At 42.1% G+C, this 14,109-nt stretch overlaps 2 protein-coding genes across 7 annotated transcripts in view; both read left to right on the forward strand.

The window, feature by feature from the left end:
* The window catches only part of N4BP2L2 (NEDD4 binding protein 2 like 2), a 73,839-nt gene extending 68,256 nt beyond the window's left edge, over positions 1–5,583 (forward strand). Inside the window, exons 7-9 of the mRNA XM_021678345.1 lie at positions 310–2,063; positions 4,475–4,560; positions 5,560–5,583. Coding sequence (XP_021534020.1) covers positions 310–2,063; positions 4,475–4,560; positions 5,560–5,583 — 1,864 coding nt within the window. The remainder of the gene's footprint in view (positions 1–309; positions 2,064–4,474; positions 4,561–5,559) is intronic.
* A 7,518-nt stretch (positions 5,584–13,101) lies between these two features.
* The window catches only part of N4BP2L1 (NEDD4 binding protein 2 like 1), a 28,388-nt gene continuing 27,380 nt past the window's right edge, over positions 13,102–14,109 (forward strand). For all 6 annotated transcript variants that reach the window (XM_021678278.1, XM_021678279.1, XM_044913204.1 and 3 more), the window contains exon 1: positions 13,102–13,423. In XM_021678278.1, coding sequence (XP_021533953.1) covers positions 13,242–13,423 — 182 coding nt within the window. In that variant the 5' untranslated portion in view covers positions 13,102–13,241. The remainder of the gene's footprint in view (positions 13,424–14,109) is intronic.

The raw sequence follows: 14,109 nt of genomic DNA on the forward strand, positions 1-14,109 counted from the left end.
ATATAATATTTTGCATATATAAATAATATTTTCTCAAGAAAAATATTAGGTTTTCATAAAGTTACTGGTTTATGAAACAAGTATGTGAAAATGACTTGTAAATTTCTCAAAGTGTACTAATTTTTAATTGAGAGAATTAAAGTTTTTCTTTTAAAAAGTAATTTTAAAAAATACTACAAAGTACATAATGCTTTAGAATCTCTTGTACTAATGATTTGTGACTTTGCACAGTAAGAGTATAATGTTTTAGTTTGCTAGGGTTACACAAATAATCAAGTTATAAATATTCTTAATTCTTTTATATTTCAGAGAAAGAGATTTGAAGAAAACTGGGCACAGGCTCAGCAAAACCAAACAGAAGAGAAGCAGAAAAAGAAATAAAAAGCAGAACAGTCATAGTAAAATCATAGAGGAAAATTCACTTGAAACCTTAAGTTATCATACGCCAGGAGATCAGGACTCATCTCAAAGTGAAGAGGAAGATTTGGAAGACACCAAAAGAGAATCGGCGTACACTTACACTGGTGGGCTGGGAAATGAACAAGGAGATTTAGTGAACAGCCACAAAGATGAAGTATGGAAAAGCATAAATCCTGAAGATAGTTTTCCAAATGTTGTATCTGTAGTTGAGCTGGACAATACACCAAAAAATTACCTCCCTAAGGAAAACAATGATTTGTTTCAAAATATGTCATTGATGTCAAATGAAAACTCTGTAACTTGCCTAACAATGACTCAGAATCTTTCCTGTGTAGCAAGTGATGGCTTCTCAGGCACGAAGGTAGGAAAGCATCCTGGACATAGGCATCCCACGGCATCAGACATCGAGGGCAGATCTGCTGATGTCCCCTGCTCATTTATGCAGAAGAGAGAGAAGGTAGATAAAAGACTCCAGAATGAAACAATTCTGTGCCATCCGTATGGGTCCAGAACCTCAGATGAAGGTTTAAGAAAGGAACAAGGAGTAAATGCAACTAAAAACAATTATTGGTCATTTTTTTCAAACAATCTATCTGATGAAGAATTACAGCTGGGCTCTGAGAGACAACCCTGTTTGGGGAGCTGGCCTGAGGGACCTCATAAATTTATATGCGAACAAAGACCAAAGAAAGATAGATGGCAAAAGCTGGCCTCTCCAGACAGCAGAGGACAATTGATTACATTGATCTCCACTTCTGAAGAAACTTCAGTACCAGGAAGCAGTCCAGAAACATTGGTAGAAGAGAAGCTATTGGTAGAAAATGAAGATTTGTCACCCTCAACTGAGAACACAGATTCAGTCATAGCAACAGAAACTAGTATCTTTAGAAGCTGCTTGCCTAAACTGGATATCCCGAAGAGTGACTTACACCCCACAAAGAATAAGAAGAGGAGAGAGAAAAGGATTTTCAATTTGGCACCAAACTTTAACTTACTGGCACAGAGCTATATCAGTGTAAAAGAAAGAGGGGAATGTGGCTTGCTAACAGAAAGCCATGGGCTAAAAATTATTTTGGAAGAAGAAAAAGATAGAATTTCAGAAATAAATAATAAAGAGGAGAATACACAGAAACTTATGACCTTTAATCATCATCCATCATGGTTTTACTTTGATATTACCAAAGATCCTCCTCTAAATATTGGTAGACCATCTTATTCTCATTACTTGACATTTAATAGACACTCTGTATATTTTTACAGAAATCCTATTCCTTCTCTTGTGCTACAATATACATCTAGCTTTCGGATGGTATCTTTTACAAGCAAGAAGTCATTTTTGACGTTCAAATCTCAAACAAGGGTAGATAACCAACTAAGTGACATAGGGTTTAGTTCTTCAGAAATTTTAAGTAGCCAAGCTGATCCTTTGTACTCTTTTAGGGTCACTTCTGATCTTCACCTTTTAAATGAAAGTTTTGATGAGAAGCTGAGGATATGGCAAGAACCTAAGCCGTTACAGTTCTTGCAAACTGAAGATAACCAAGATTTAACAAGCACTGGCTTTGATGCCCTTGAGCTGCAGTTATCACAAGGGTTTGCCTTTCAACTAGTGAAGCTTTTTGGATCCCCTGGAGTTCCAATGGGTAAACTGTGTTTATTCGCTCCAAATAAAAAGTCAGTTTAACATATATGAGTAATTTTTTGAAGTGTTTCTACCTTGTGTTAGTGATTTCATGCAGTTAATTGATCTCGTGATGCTTTTCGGCAGCGGAAGTAGAGGACCCTTGGCAAATGGTGCTTGGTTTTCAGAATCACCTGCCTGCCTCTACCTCGAGGACCGGCAGTCTTAAATGTCTTCGAACACTTAGAATCCTTGGACTCTTGATATAAATAGACACTGAGAAGAGCAAAGGATGAGGCAGTCAAACAGTAATTATGTAACAAATAGAGATGGGTTACCATTTTTTTTTTTAAATCTATTTTATACATTTCCCTTATTTGGCACATGACCCTTTTCTTTCTGATTCACAGTATGACTCGTAGATATGAGAATAGTAAAGAGGGGGGAAGAGTGAAGATTAAATGATAAAAAAATTTTGGAAATGAAAAACCCACCTGGGATTAAAACACACGAAAATGGTTTTGTGACATCCTAAGTAACATTCTCAGTAGATTTCTTCTAAATAATAAACATATTTGAGATGCTACATGTCTTAAACAGGAAATGGAGCACATACCCCATTTTTCCTTACTTGTAAATCAGCTGCAGTGTCAATGATTTCCTAGAGGTGAATGTGTCCCCTTCCTTGGGGACAGAAACTGTAAGAGTCGGGAAGTCACAGCTCCCGTCCCCACAGTTCTCTTGTATCTTCCTGATATTCTTTCTTTTCTACACCTACCAGGTCCCTGGGCCCTGCTGTCATCTCACAGCTTATCTTCCAGAGGTTTTTACTTTGCTCCTAAATTTCTGCTGGTCTGGACAGAATTGGTCCTCAGAACCTAGACCCAAGATTGGCTAAGTCTCAGCACGAGGGATCACAATTAAAAACCTGCCCTTGAGGTTCTAGCATTATGTCTATCATTTTTGTAAACTTTGCCTATAGTCACATCTTACTGTTTGCTACAATATGCTATCCTGCTAGATGCACTGAAGAAATACACCAATTAAAAAAAATTAAACTGCATTTGCTATAGGGAATTTTAAATGATAAGTGAAGTCATTTTAGGTCAGGGGTCTTAGTCCTAGGTCCATATTTTAAAATTATTTGCAAAAATTTTTGTGTCATTCTGGACCATTTTTCTGAGACAGTTCATAGATTTTATCAGCTTCTGGGGCAGGGGGGGGGGGGCAGCACATGACTCAAAAAGATTAACAATCACTGCCTTAGATCAGCGTCAGAAAGCATGAAGGCACTGGTGTGAAAAGATTCTAAACTTCCTCCTCCCTTGAATGCACAATACCATCATAATCAACAATAATGATCAAGCATCCATTAATTAAGCTTTGGAAAGCTTTCTAGAGGAAATAGACCTCATTCATCAAATAGCTTACCTTCTAAATGGGGAGACAAGACTAACACAAAACAAAATTATTGCACATAGAAAATATAAATGACAAGCTTATGAATATTTTATGAGTGAGGTTGGCAGTGCTTAAGGGATTGTTGAAGAGAATATGGGGTTATGGTTTTTGGGGGATGGCTTCAATGTGGAAGTGAATTATAAGCAGTGCTGATACAAATGTGGCTTAAAAGAAAAATATAGGGAAAGAATTTCACGTTTGGATATGGTGGGTGCTTAAAAAAGGAGAGGAAAAAACTGTAAGTGGAAACTGTCCCCTGATTTGTTTGGCCAGATTGGACAAGTAAAGTCTGATGTATCTGTGGCCAGTGGCCTTGTAAATGAGGCAAGGAACTCAAATGAATCCTAGTATTAGGAGGAATTTTATAGTAAAGCCACATACAGGCCTGAAGAAACCAAACTACCTATGTTGCCAGGGATATGTGAGTATAGGAAAAATATTTCGTGTGGTTTGGTAAGGCTGATATATATATATCAGTGTTTGGACTTACTTGTGACCCATCTTAATTGTCTGTGAGGATTTTTCCCCTGGACTCTCTTATGGGGAAGGAACAGTTGGCAAGAAGACTAAACTTGCTACAATTGCATTGTTTATACATGTCACAGGAACGAAAAGATGACTACCTAAATTCTATGTCCTGTGACTGTACCACTTGAAGCTATTACATATACAATATGTATGTTATTATACAATATGTATGTATTATTGATATATATATTTGTACTTAATGAGAATATGAGCTATGATACATAGCATTTTACATGTATACATAAGCATTTTTATTGAGTCAGGATAGTGTTTACTAACAAAACCCTGAGACAAAGTAACTCCTGCTTTAGCACCCATGAAATATCTTCCAAACCAGGCTTTTACCATTATGTCAGTCTAAACAACATGTTTGCATATCTTCACATTTAGGGTAAAGGTCTGCATGACATTAGAGATGAAATTTGTTCCCTTTTATTTTCACAGAATCTTTGTTGCCTAATGACTGTGTGGTTTCCCTTGACTGGAAGACACTGAAGATGATCTACTTGCAATGGAAGACATCAGTAGAGGTATATTTTTATGGCTTTCAAAGAAGACCTTCTCTAACTGATTTCTTTAAAACACACACACACACAACAACAACAAACAATTGGAGAAAACCTGATCACCAAATGTAATATGAAGGGCTACATCCCTTGTATGAAATTAGAGAAGGACTGTATGTGGATGGGTGGATAATACATGCTCTTTCAATTTGTCCCTAAGAGAAAGTTGCGTTTAATTCCCCAACTCTGCTACAGTGTAGGCTGGTATAAGGGCCTACTGTGGATGACTGACGTGCCCAGTTTAGGAGAGCCCTTTCTTCATTACATCTTTTCTCCTCTCCAGCCCTCAGTCTTATCCTGTTATGATAGAGTGACAGCTGCACATTAGATTCGTATTTACTTGACTTGGAAGCACCTCATTATTGGTGTTTTCTGTTGGTCCATAGTGAGAGACATGACTGTTCTGACAGGCTGTTAATTTTCCAGGTAGGTGGAGGAAGACTAATGGGGAAGGTTAGAAAGGTAATAGAAATTCTGGAAAAGACAGTGCACTACATAACGTAGTGGGGAGAGAGTTGACATTAGTTAATAGTGATTTACATGTGCCCAGAGGCAATGTTAGGGGTACATTATGAGATATATGGTAAAAGCAAGGTTTAGTGAAACAAAATTATATAGTTCAGGATAGTAGGTATTTTTTAACTGTTCAAATAAGCACAGCTGTGGGAAAAGTAGATTTGTTTGGTGTGCCCAGTGAGTAAAACCAAATACATTTTTCTAAACTTCTTATTTCTTTTCATTCCCCATGGAGAACTTATTGCTGCCCAAACACACACACACACACACACACACACACACACACTCATACACAACCCCAATATTTTAAATGTTTAAATGGACATTTGTGGTTATTAGGTTTCTTTTGCCGTTTTGAGAATGTTCCTACATGATTTAAATGATGTAAACTTAACCCCAATGCCAAATATTAATCATTATTATATGTTTTTTAATTATAATTTCTAGAAAAGACAGAAGAAGATTGGTTAAAAATGAGAATTTCCGGAACTGTAAGTACAGCTTATTCCAGAGACCTCTGTATGATCAGAAGGAAGTAGATGTTGACATTATTTGGTTGTAATAGCTCTATGTACCACAATTGAGGAGTAAATATAAAAAACGTAGTCTGTTACCATAGCAACCCTGTGTGCCATTGCACATGTGATTTTCCATTTCCTTTAATGTAGATCTTTTTGTGAAATACAACAAAGCTTAGGTTTTTGTTACCAAATTTATTTCCAACTTTATTGGTTAGAACATATTTTAGAGCATTCTGTCAACACAGAGTTTATGAGGGATTACCACCCCCACCCCTCTGCCCCAGACTGTTGTGTGATGAGAGCTGGGAATTAGGGATATAGGTTATATTTAAATATTAAAAAATTCTCTAGGAAAGGAGGTAAAACATGTAGACAAACTCACGTTATATTTTAAAATTGACATCAAGCTAACTTTAAAATAAACACATTGCACTTTTTTTTCAAATGCCTAAATTATGAAATAAACACAGCTGCTATGATTTTAGTGTACATGTGTCTGCATTTGATAAGAATTGAATGCACTCTGCATTTACCATATGTTTTCTTTCTTCCTTTTAACCTTATTTCTAAGAGTTTTCTGTGTTTCCATTCCTCAGTTAGAAATACACATACACCCAGTAAAAATGTTTTTGTGTCTTTTAAACCTGGTTCTGCTGCCTGCAAGAAGGAGAAGGAATAAAGGTTTGGGAGAAGAGTCTGAGAGACGGCTAGAAAATGTGGGATAAATGTAGTCTGAGGAGGGATAAGAGGCTATGAGGAGTTCCAGAGAAAGCAGGTGAAGAAATTCATGTATTCAGTCAACAAATATTTATTGAGTTGCCTCAGTTCAGACACTGTTCTCTACCCAGAGGCTCTAGTAGTGAAAGCAGTCCTGTCCTCATGGAGTTTATGTTACGACTGAGTTAGGAAGGGAGTGTTTTCCCTCCCCACTCCATGAGACACGTGGCCCCACTGGGACACCAGAATGGGCTGCGTGCAGCCAGCGTGGACATATTTGGCTGTGGCCAATTCGGGAGTCTTTTCCATCTGCTAAATTTGGATGTTTTGTGTCAAGGACACTTTCTGGATGATACTTTTGATTTTTATATTCATCTTCCACATTCGTGCTAGACTGCTTTCTGGTCTTCTCCTACAGAGCAGTCACCCCTAATTATTAATCTTTTCTTGTGGGGGAGATTTACGAGCGTTGTAGCTATGGACAGGTTTTTTTAATATATAATGAGAACATGCCTCCCTGTTTTGTGTCTGGCATAATGTACTGATTAGTGGACCTCAAGGGGTAGATAGAAATGTATAGAGGGAAAGAGCAGGAGAATGTGGTTGGCTCTAGGAGCCGCAAGTCCCAGCCTGTTTCAAAATCCTCTTCCTGCTGGTCACCAGGGTGTTTTCTTGTCGCTGGGGGAAGAAGGTGGGGCAGAGTGCTGGAAGGAGGATGGGTTCCCAGCTTTAAGCTATTGCTGGCCGGGTGGCTGACCTTAAACAAGACACCCTCTTAGAGCCTCAATTTCTCCACTGTAAAAAAACAGATTTATAATAGCAATCCGTCATGGGAATATTAAATGAGGATTAGTGAAACAACTTGTGCAAAGTACATAACATAGTGCCTGAAAAATAGTAGGCTCTTAGAAGGGTTAATTCCCTTTCTCTAAATATCTCCTTGGGTTAAAGCATTGTCTTTGAAATGTCCCAGGCAGAACAGAAATTATCTAGGAGAGCAACACATTGACTCAATAAACTTGGTAACACAGTTGCATGAATTAGTATATTTATTATTAACTTTCTCATGTAAATAGCTGGATCCTCGGGGAATGGGGCAGAGAACAGGTTTGGATTTGGAGACAGGAGGTCAGGCACTGTGAGGGAAACTGACCCTCTCAGAGGAGTCAGGACCAGGCAGGGGGTGGGAACTGTGGGGACCGAGTAAAGCCCTAGATGCCAGGGGAGTGGCATAAATAGAGAAATAGCCTGTGAAACTGACAGCAGACTCCATGTAGATCACTGTTTGTCTGGAATTGTTTGGCCTGTATTTTGTTTGTAGTTGAATTCTTCGGTCTTCCTGGTGCTGTTGAAGATCCTAACCATCAAGAAAGAGTGCTCAGTGCCCACCCAAAGGATTATTTCCAGCGATATACTCATGGGATACCAAAATTGGTTTGAATAATCTGTCCAACCGTTCTTGATTAGTTATCTGAATAATAAAAAAACTCAACAAAAGAGGTAACAACTTGAACATTTTATTACCTAATTTTGAAGATGTTTGCCCTACTTTAATTTGTTTTATGGAAGAAAATAAGGCACGGAAAACTTTAGTAGTTTATTTTAAAAATCGCATCAGGATGGAAGGGTAGGCCTTATATCCAAGTATGGTGTGTGATTCCATTTCTAAAATTCTAAAATCCAAAAAGCTCTGAAAATCAAAAGCTGTTTTTGTTTTGTTTTGTTTCCTAAATGTTTGGCATTAAAATTAAGTTGGGAGCAAATAACTTGACTCAAACAGGTTAATTTTACTCCTTATTTATCCTACCTAGTGCGACCATGCATACATTTCATTGCAGAAATATTAATGTATTTAATTACCATGGGCTGCCCAGCCCCCACTCAGAATGTAAGGTTATATATATATGCACATACACACATCTTGTATACAGACAAACAAACACACACTTTCTGAATTCTGAAACAGATCTGACCTCAAGGATATTGGTTAGGGATTGTGGGACTTGCACCATACTACAGGTAACTATCTTTTTAAATTCTGTTTTAGTTTAGTTGTATTTAACAAACTCCAAATATGAAAATTCATATTGAAAAACTGAAACCAGGGGTGGTTACTCACTGTCCAACATGTAGGCATTTTCTTACTCCCTCTGTTTTCAGAAAGGGAGCCTGGACTGTCTTATCTTACCTCCACTCCACCGTATCCTGTTTGATCTCCAGGGAATATACCTTTGGGCTTCTCTAGGAGGTGGGCAATTGCTTGACTCTGGATGCTTGTTTCTTTTTGTTTGTTTGTTTTGTTTCTTAAACAGAATTCCAACTGACCTTCCTCTTTAGGGCCTCACCACCAGCCCCAAATATTCTAGTTCCTGAAATTTTAGGTGTAATGCAGGGTAAATTGTGTTGACTCACAGCTGTCTACAATTCAGGGTTGTTTTGTTTGCTTGTTTGTTTTTGCCAAATTAACACTTGGCCTTTGCTCTCCAGTTTTCAAAATTTTGTTGCTGTAATCTCTCTTTTTTCTTATAATTTATGCTTAAATATAATAACAAAATAACCGCCCTCCCAAAACATTTTAGTGGGGTTTCAAAGAGGGTGTGGCAATTAAATATTTGTGTTCCATCTGCCATCTTTATTGGGAATTGAGGGCTTTATTTAAAATAGCTCTATTTTCCCCCTTATGCTCATTTCATACAGCTTTAGTTCATCTTTCTACCAGACGGTGGGTCTGTTCCAGATGGAGACCAGGGTCTTCAGTGTTTGCTTGAACTCCTTGGGAGTCTTGCTCTCTCTGGAGGCTCCTAGAGCCATTGTGAAACTGAACTTGCTTTTGGCCGAGGAGGGATGATTTCAGGGAAGAACGACTAGTATTAGTGTGAGGCATAGACAGCTGCAGAGGGGACTCTGGGATCTGGCAAATCCTTGCTTTCTTAGGGGTCTTCACCGGCGATACTTATGGATTTCTAATGAATACATTAGAATCCACACTGCCATGCCTTACCCAAGGGTAGTATTTTAAATATTTAACCATGACTATGGCATGACTAGTGACCAGTTCTGAAACACCTTTATGCTGTACTGACAGCTGACCCTTCATCCAGGCTCGTGCCTGGGTTCCAGAATGTCCCCAGCTCTCTCCAGCCCCTGTCTTTATTATCTTGCCCTAATTTCCAGAATGGAGCTTTAGAAAAATGGGCTGAGGCTACTTTCTCTTGCTCCTAGGCTTTAAAGCTTATAGTCCTTAAGTGCCCTGGTGCACAGTGGCAAATAGTTGCTGTGGAAAAGCAGATATGGTCCTCACCTTGGGGAAGGGGTGTGGCACTAAAAAGAATAAGGGATGGATTGTGGGAGGCAGAGGCAAAATCAGGTTTGCCCAGAGAACATTCCACATGGCAGACCTCTCGCAGGCCACCAGATTCCTGTGCATTTCTCCTGTCAGTTCAGCCAAATAGACATACATATGCTGCATCACTTCTCTTCCCTTGTCCCCCTTTCCCTAACTTCTTCTGGCTTCCTGCAGCCTCCATCTGGCTTCTAGGGGAAGGATGAGGGAAGAACCAGGAGGGGGCAGTGTTAGTAGAGAGGAGGACAAGGTCCTATCTGGTCAGATTGTGCAGAAAGTGGCAGCAGGTGCAAGTGGAGCTTCTGAGCAATCAGGAGTCTACTACACAAACAGGTAGACTTCCGTCTGGTCCTTTCCATTTATATCACTTATATATAACAAGAGGAATATGTATGTGAATAAAACTAATTTATGTTTTTGAGGAAAAAATGTCAAAAAATTTTTGATAGGGGAAGAAAAGAAATAGGATTAGAGAGCATTGGGAAAGCTTCTGCCTACATATTTTAACTGGTTCTGCTGCGTTCAAGGGTCTTTGGTTAGACTGCTTCGGAAGCTCCATCTTGGTCTCAGACTTTCTGCCATCTTGGCATCTCTGGGTTAGAAACTTGGGGCTGATATATAATTAAACATTCCAAATCCTGGGTTATTTGGAGCTGTACGTTTGAGGGTTAAATTCCTGGTTTTCACTAGTTCTTCTTATGTACCTCCTTATTTTTCCATGTCTTTTAAACAGTAGTAATTAGAGAAACATTTGAATGTTTCTTTATTTGCCGAAAATGACTTACAGTTTTCTTTACGTCTGTCATGGTAATGGTTTCTAGTGCAGCAAAGTAAGATTGTGCTGGTCATCACGTAAGTGAGAAATGGAATGGAACCCTAGAGCTGACAAGTTGGTTGGATGAAATGAAGGCACTAAGGAGTGTTATCACAGGGATCCTCTGACTTGGGTATAGCCCAGATCTCTGGAGGCTGCCACCTAGAGAGAACCAGTAAAGATCTGAATGCAGCTCATAGCAAGCTGGATCTCAGATCCGTCGATATGTTTACTGTTTGCTCCTTAGCTGACATTATCATGATCTCGGTTTATTCTTAATATTTAGTAAATCACACTTATCTATTGAGAAAGTAGTTCAGGTCCACATACAATTATTGAGTACCTCCTGAATGTGAGGCTGTGTTGTTAGATCTTGAGGGTGACAAGGGTGACACTGTTCCTACTTACAGCCTAGTGGGGGGAAACAGATACACAGATAACTTTAAACAGTGTAGTTTAGAGGAATAAATCAGAAAAAACAGCCAGAGCTTGTTGACTAGTTAAATGTGGGGGTTGAAAGAAAGGAAAAGTGTCTAGGGTCACTTCCAGGTACTGCTGCCCATTTTCTTCTCCTTTAAGCTCTTTTCTCCTGGGCCTCCATACATCTCTCTCTATTTTAGAGTTCTGTCTGCTTTGCTGATCATTCTCTCATACTCTCCTTTGGCAGATCCACTTCAAAGACACAGTACTTAAATGCTGGTGTCTCCAGGGACCCCTCTTCAGCTGTCTGCTCTATTTCTCTATCTTCTTCTCATAGGGCAAGGATTTCCAAAGCTCTGTCTCCAGCTCAGAACTCTCTTCTGAGCAACACACTCATATTTCTCAGCCTCTACTAGGTTGTTCCATCTGCCACAGACACTCCGTACGCTAAAACCTCAAGACCCCAAAGCTGTGTGTCTCTCTCTGCCCTATCCTACATTGCCTGGGACCCCCTCTGTAGGAGATGGAAGTGGATGGAGGTCTCATGCAGCACTAATAGAAATACACTAGCCACATACGTAATTTAGACTTTTCTCGTAGCCGTCTTAAGAAGGCAAAAAGAAACAAGCGATAAAAATTTTAATTCTATATTAACCCAGCATACCAACAACATATTATCATTTCAACACATAATCAATATAAAAATTACTGAGATATTTTACATTTTTTTTTCCATACTGAACCTTCAGAATTCAGTGTGTGTTTTAATCTCACTTTGCACTAGCCACATTTCAAGTTCTCAATAACCCTGTGTGGCTCCTGGCTCCTGTATTGTACAGTGCAAGTCTAGAATGAAAAAGGTAGTATTTGAGGCTGGGCAAAAACACTCCTGGAAGAAGTATGATAGAATACATAGAAATAGAGGATACCTACATTTAAGCATCACTATTTTTACGAGTCATGTGTGTTCTCCGTTCCTTATGGTTTTCCCCTAATATTTAGAGAAGCTTTTGAAATTCTAGTTTTCTCAGCAGTGCCAAGATCCTTCCTCTGATTCTGGGAAGGGATTTTCAAGGGAGAGCAGCTCATCTCCCTGCCCCCACCTCTCCAGGGGAATCCCAAGGGGAAGGTGCGATTCTCAGCACAGAGCCCCTCCCTACTTGGGCCCTTCTTTCCAAAGTTTATTATGAAATCTCTGGATTTTGTTTCAGAAAGAAATTGTTTTTCTTCACAATTCCTTTTCAAAATTTTCATACCTTAGTTGCCAGAAACAAAATGAATTTACTTTACAGTAATTATTACAGCCAAAGCCACCATATCTCCTGGATTTTTCCAGCATGGTATTTTCAATATTGTCTCTTTCGGTCGGTGCATCTTGAATTTTGGTTAAAAAAATAGGATCACTCTATCACACCCTTGAGTGTGAAATATTGGAGAGTGCTATGGTGATCAAGCAACTGGCACTCACCAGTTCCTGAAACAGAACTTAATTCTGGATACTTCTCTATAAATGATTTCAGGAGACTGCTCCTTTCCCTGGGGAGCTGAAACCCTTCCAGAGAGGCCGTGTCTTCTCAGGTGGCAGCCCAAGCAAGTACCTGGGCAGTACAGGTCTTCTCATGAGACCTAGTTTATGCTACAGTTGATAGATCACTCTGAGTTTTAAGGGGTGCTTTTTCTGATGAGATTTAAAGTTATGTAGAGGCAACAAAGCTTTCTAAGAATATTTTTGGCAGGCTAAAGAAGGATTTAAAAAAAAAAAAAGATATAGGCCCTGGGACAGCGGTATTAGCCGCTGGGACACTAGCCAGATATTGGTGCTCACGAACTGGGGGAGACAATGGACTTGACTGTTACTATTCAAAATGCTGTTCACGTTCTTTAATCGTCGACTAAAATTATTTCACTTTCAAGGTCCAGGCCAGTCGGGGGTGGGGTGGAGGAGGGCTGTTGCAGAGGGCCTGACTTCCATGGCGGGCGGCCCGGCGAAGTATCCCAGTGTCCCAGCGGGCAGGCCCTCTCCCCTCAGAGCGAAGAGGCAAGGGAGGGGGTCGGCGAGCGGGGCGGGGGTCGGGAGGGTGCTGAGCGTCACCCAGGTCCTCCAGGCTGCCAGTCTCCCAGCGTCCCCAGCTTTCCAGGTAGGGACGCCCCCTCCCACGCAGCGCGGTTCGCTCGGGTGGGAAGGAGGGGCTGGGCTCCGAGCGCCCGCCCCTCCATCTATCACATGGCCGGAGAGCCACAAAAACAACAGCTTTGGCCAAGACCGTGACTTCAGGAAAGGGAACCCAGGGCTCTCGCAGCCAGCCCCCACCCCATGGAGGAGAGTTTTCTTGAATCCTTTGGGAGGCTGAGCCTCCAGCAGCAGCGGCCGCAGCAGAAACCTCGGCCGCCGGCCCCGCCGCCCCCGCGTGGGACACCTCCGCGCCGCCACAGCTTTAGGAAACACCTCTACCTCCTGCGAGGCCTCCCGGGTTCGGGGAAAACTACACTGGCCAGGTAATGACAACGGCCTGGGGCGCCGGCGCGCGGACCCCGGCCGAGCGAGCCCCTGGCCCGAGCCGCTCCGCCCCGCGGCGCGCCCCCGCCACCACGCCGCCGCGACCACCTGGGTCCTGGCCCCGGCCCCGGCCCGAGCCTGGCTGCGGGGGAGCCCGCGCCGTCCCCGGTGCCCGTCCGGTCGCGGGCCGGGAGAGGAGGGCGGCCCGTCCTGTTTGTTTCCATGCTGCGCTTTCCCGGGAGGACGGATTTCGGCACTGCGCCTTGCGCAAGCCCCAGATGGCACCGGCCCCTTCCCGGCCGCCGTGCCAGCCGGGCCGAGGGAGCCTTGGCCGCCCCCGGCCTCCCCAGCCCGGGGTCGGGAGGCCCGCAGGGATTCTTCTTCAGGAACCCCGGTGGCGACTGCAGAGAAAACCGCGGGGCCGCCCGCTAGCGCGCAGGCACCCGATACAGTGCGTCAACAGGCGTTTTAAACCAGAGCGGAGAAACGAGAGGGCCAGGGGGCTGGGGGCCCGAGGCGGCCGTGGCCGTGGCCGGGGTGGGGTGGGGGGGCGTGGGGCCCGCGTTGAAAATCTAGCGGATTGAGGCAGCTCTGCGTTTGCTTTGGCAGCTGCGAAGGCGCACAGGTGCACGGGGGGGGGGGGGGGGGCCGCCGCCCCACCGGGGGCCCGCGGCAAACCGCCCCC

This window comes from Neomonachus schauinslandi, chromosome 3, assembly GCF_002201575.2.
Source record: "Neomonachus schauinslandi chromosome 3, ASM220157v2, whole genome shotgun sequence".
Lineage (NCBI taxonomy): Eukaryota > Metazoa > Chordata > Mammalia > Carnivora > Phocidae > Neomonachus > Neomonachus schauinslandi.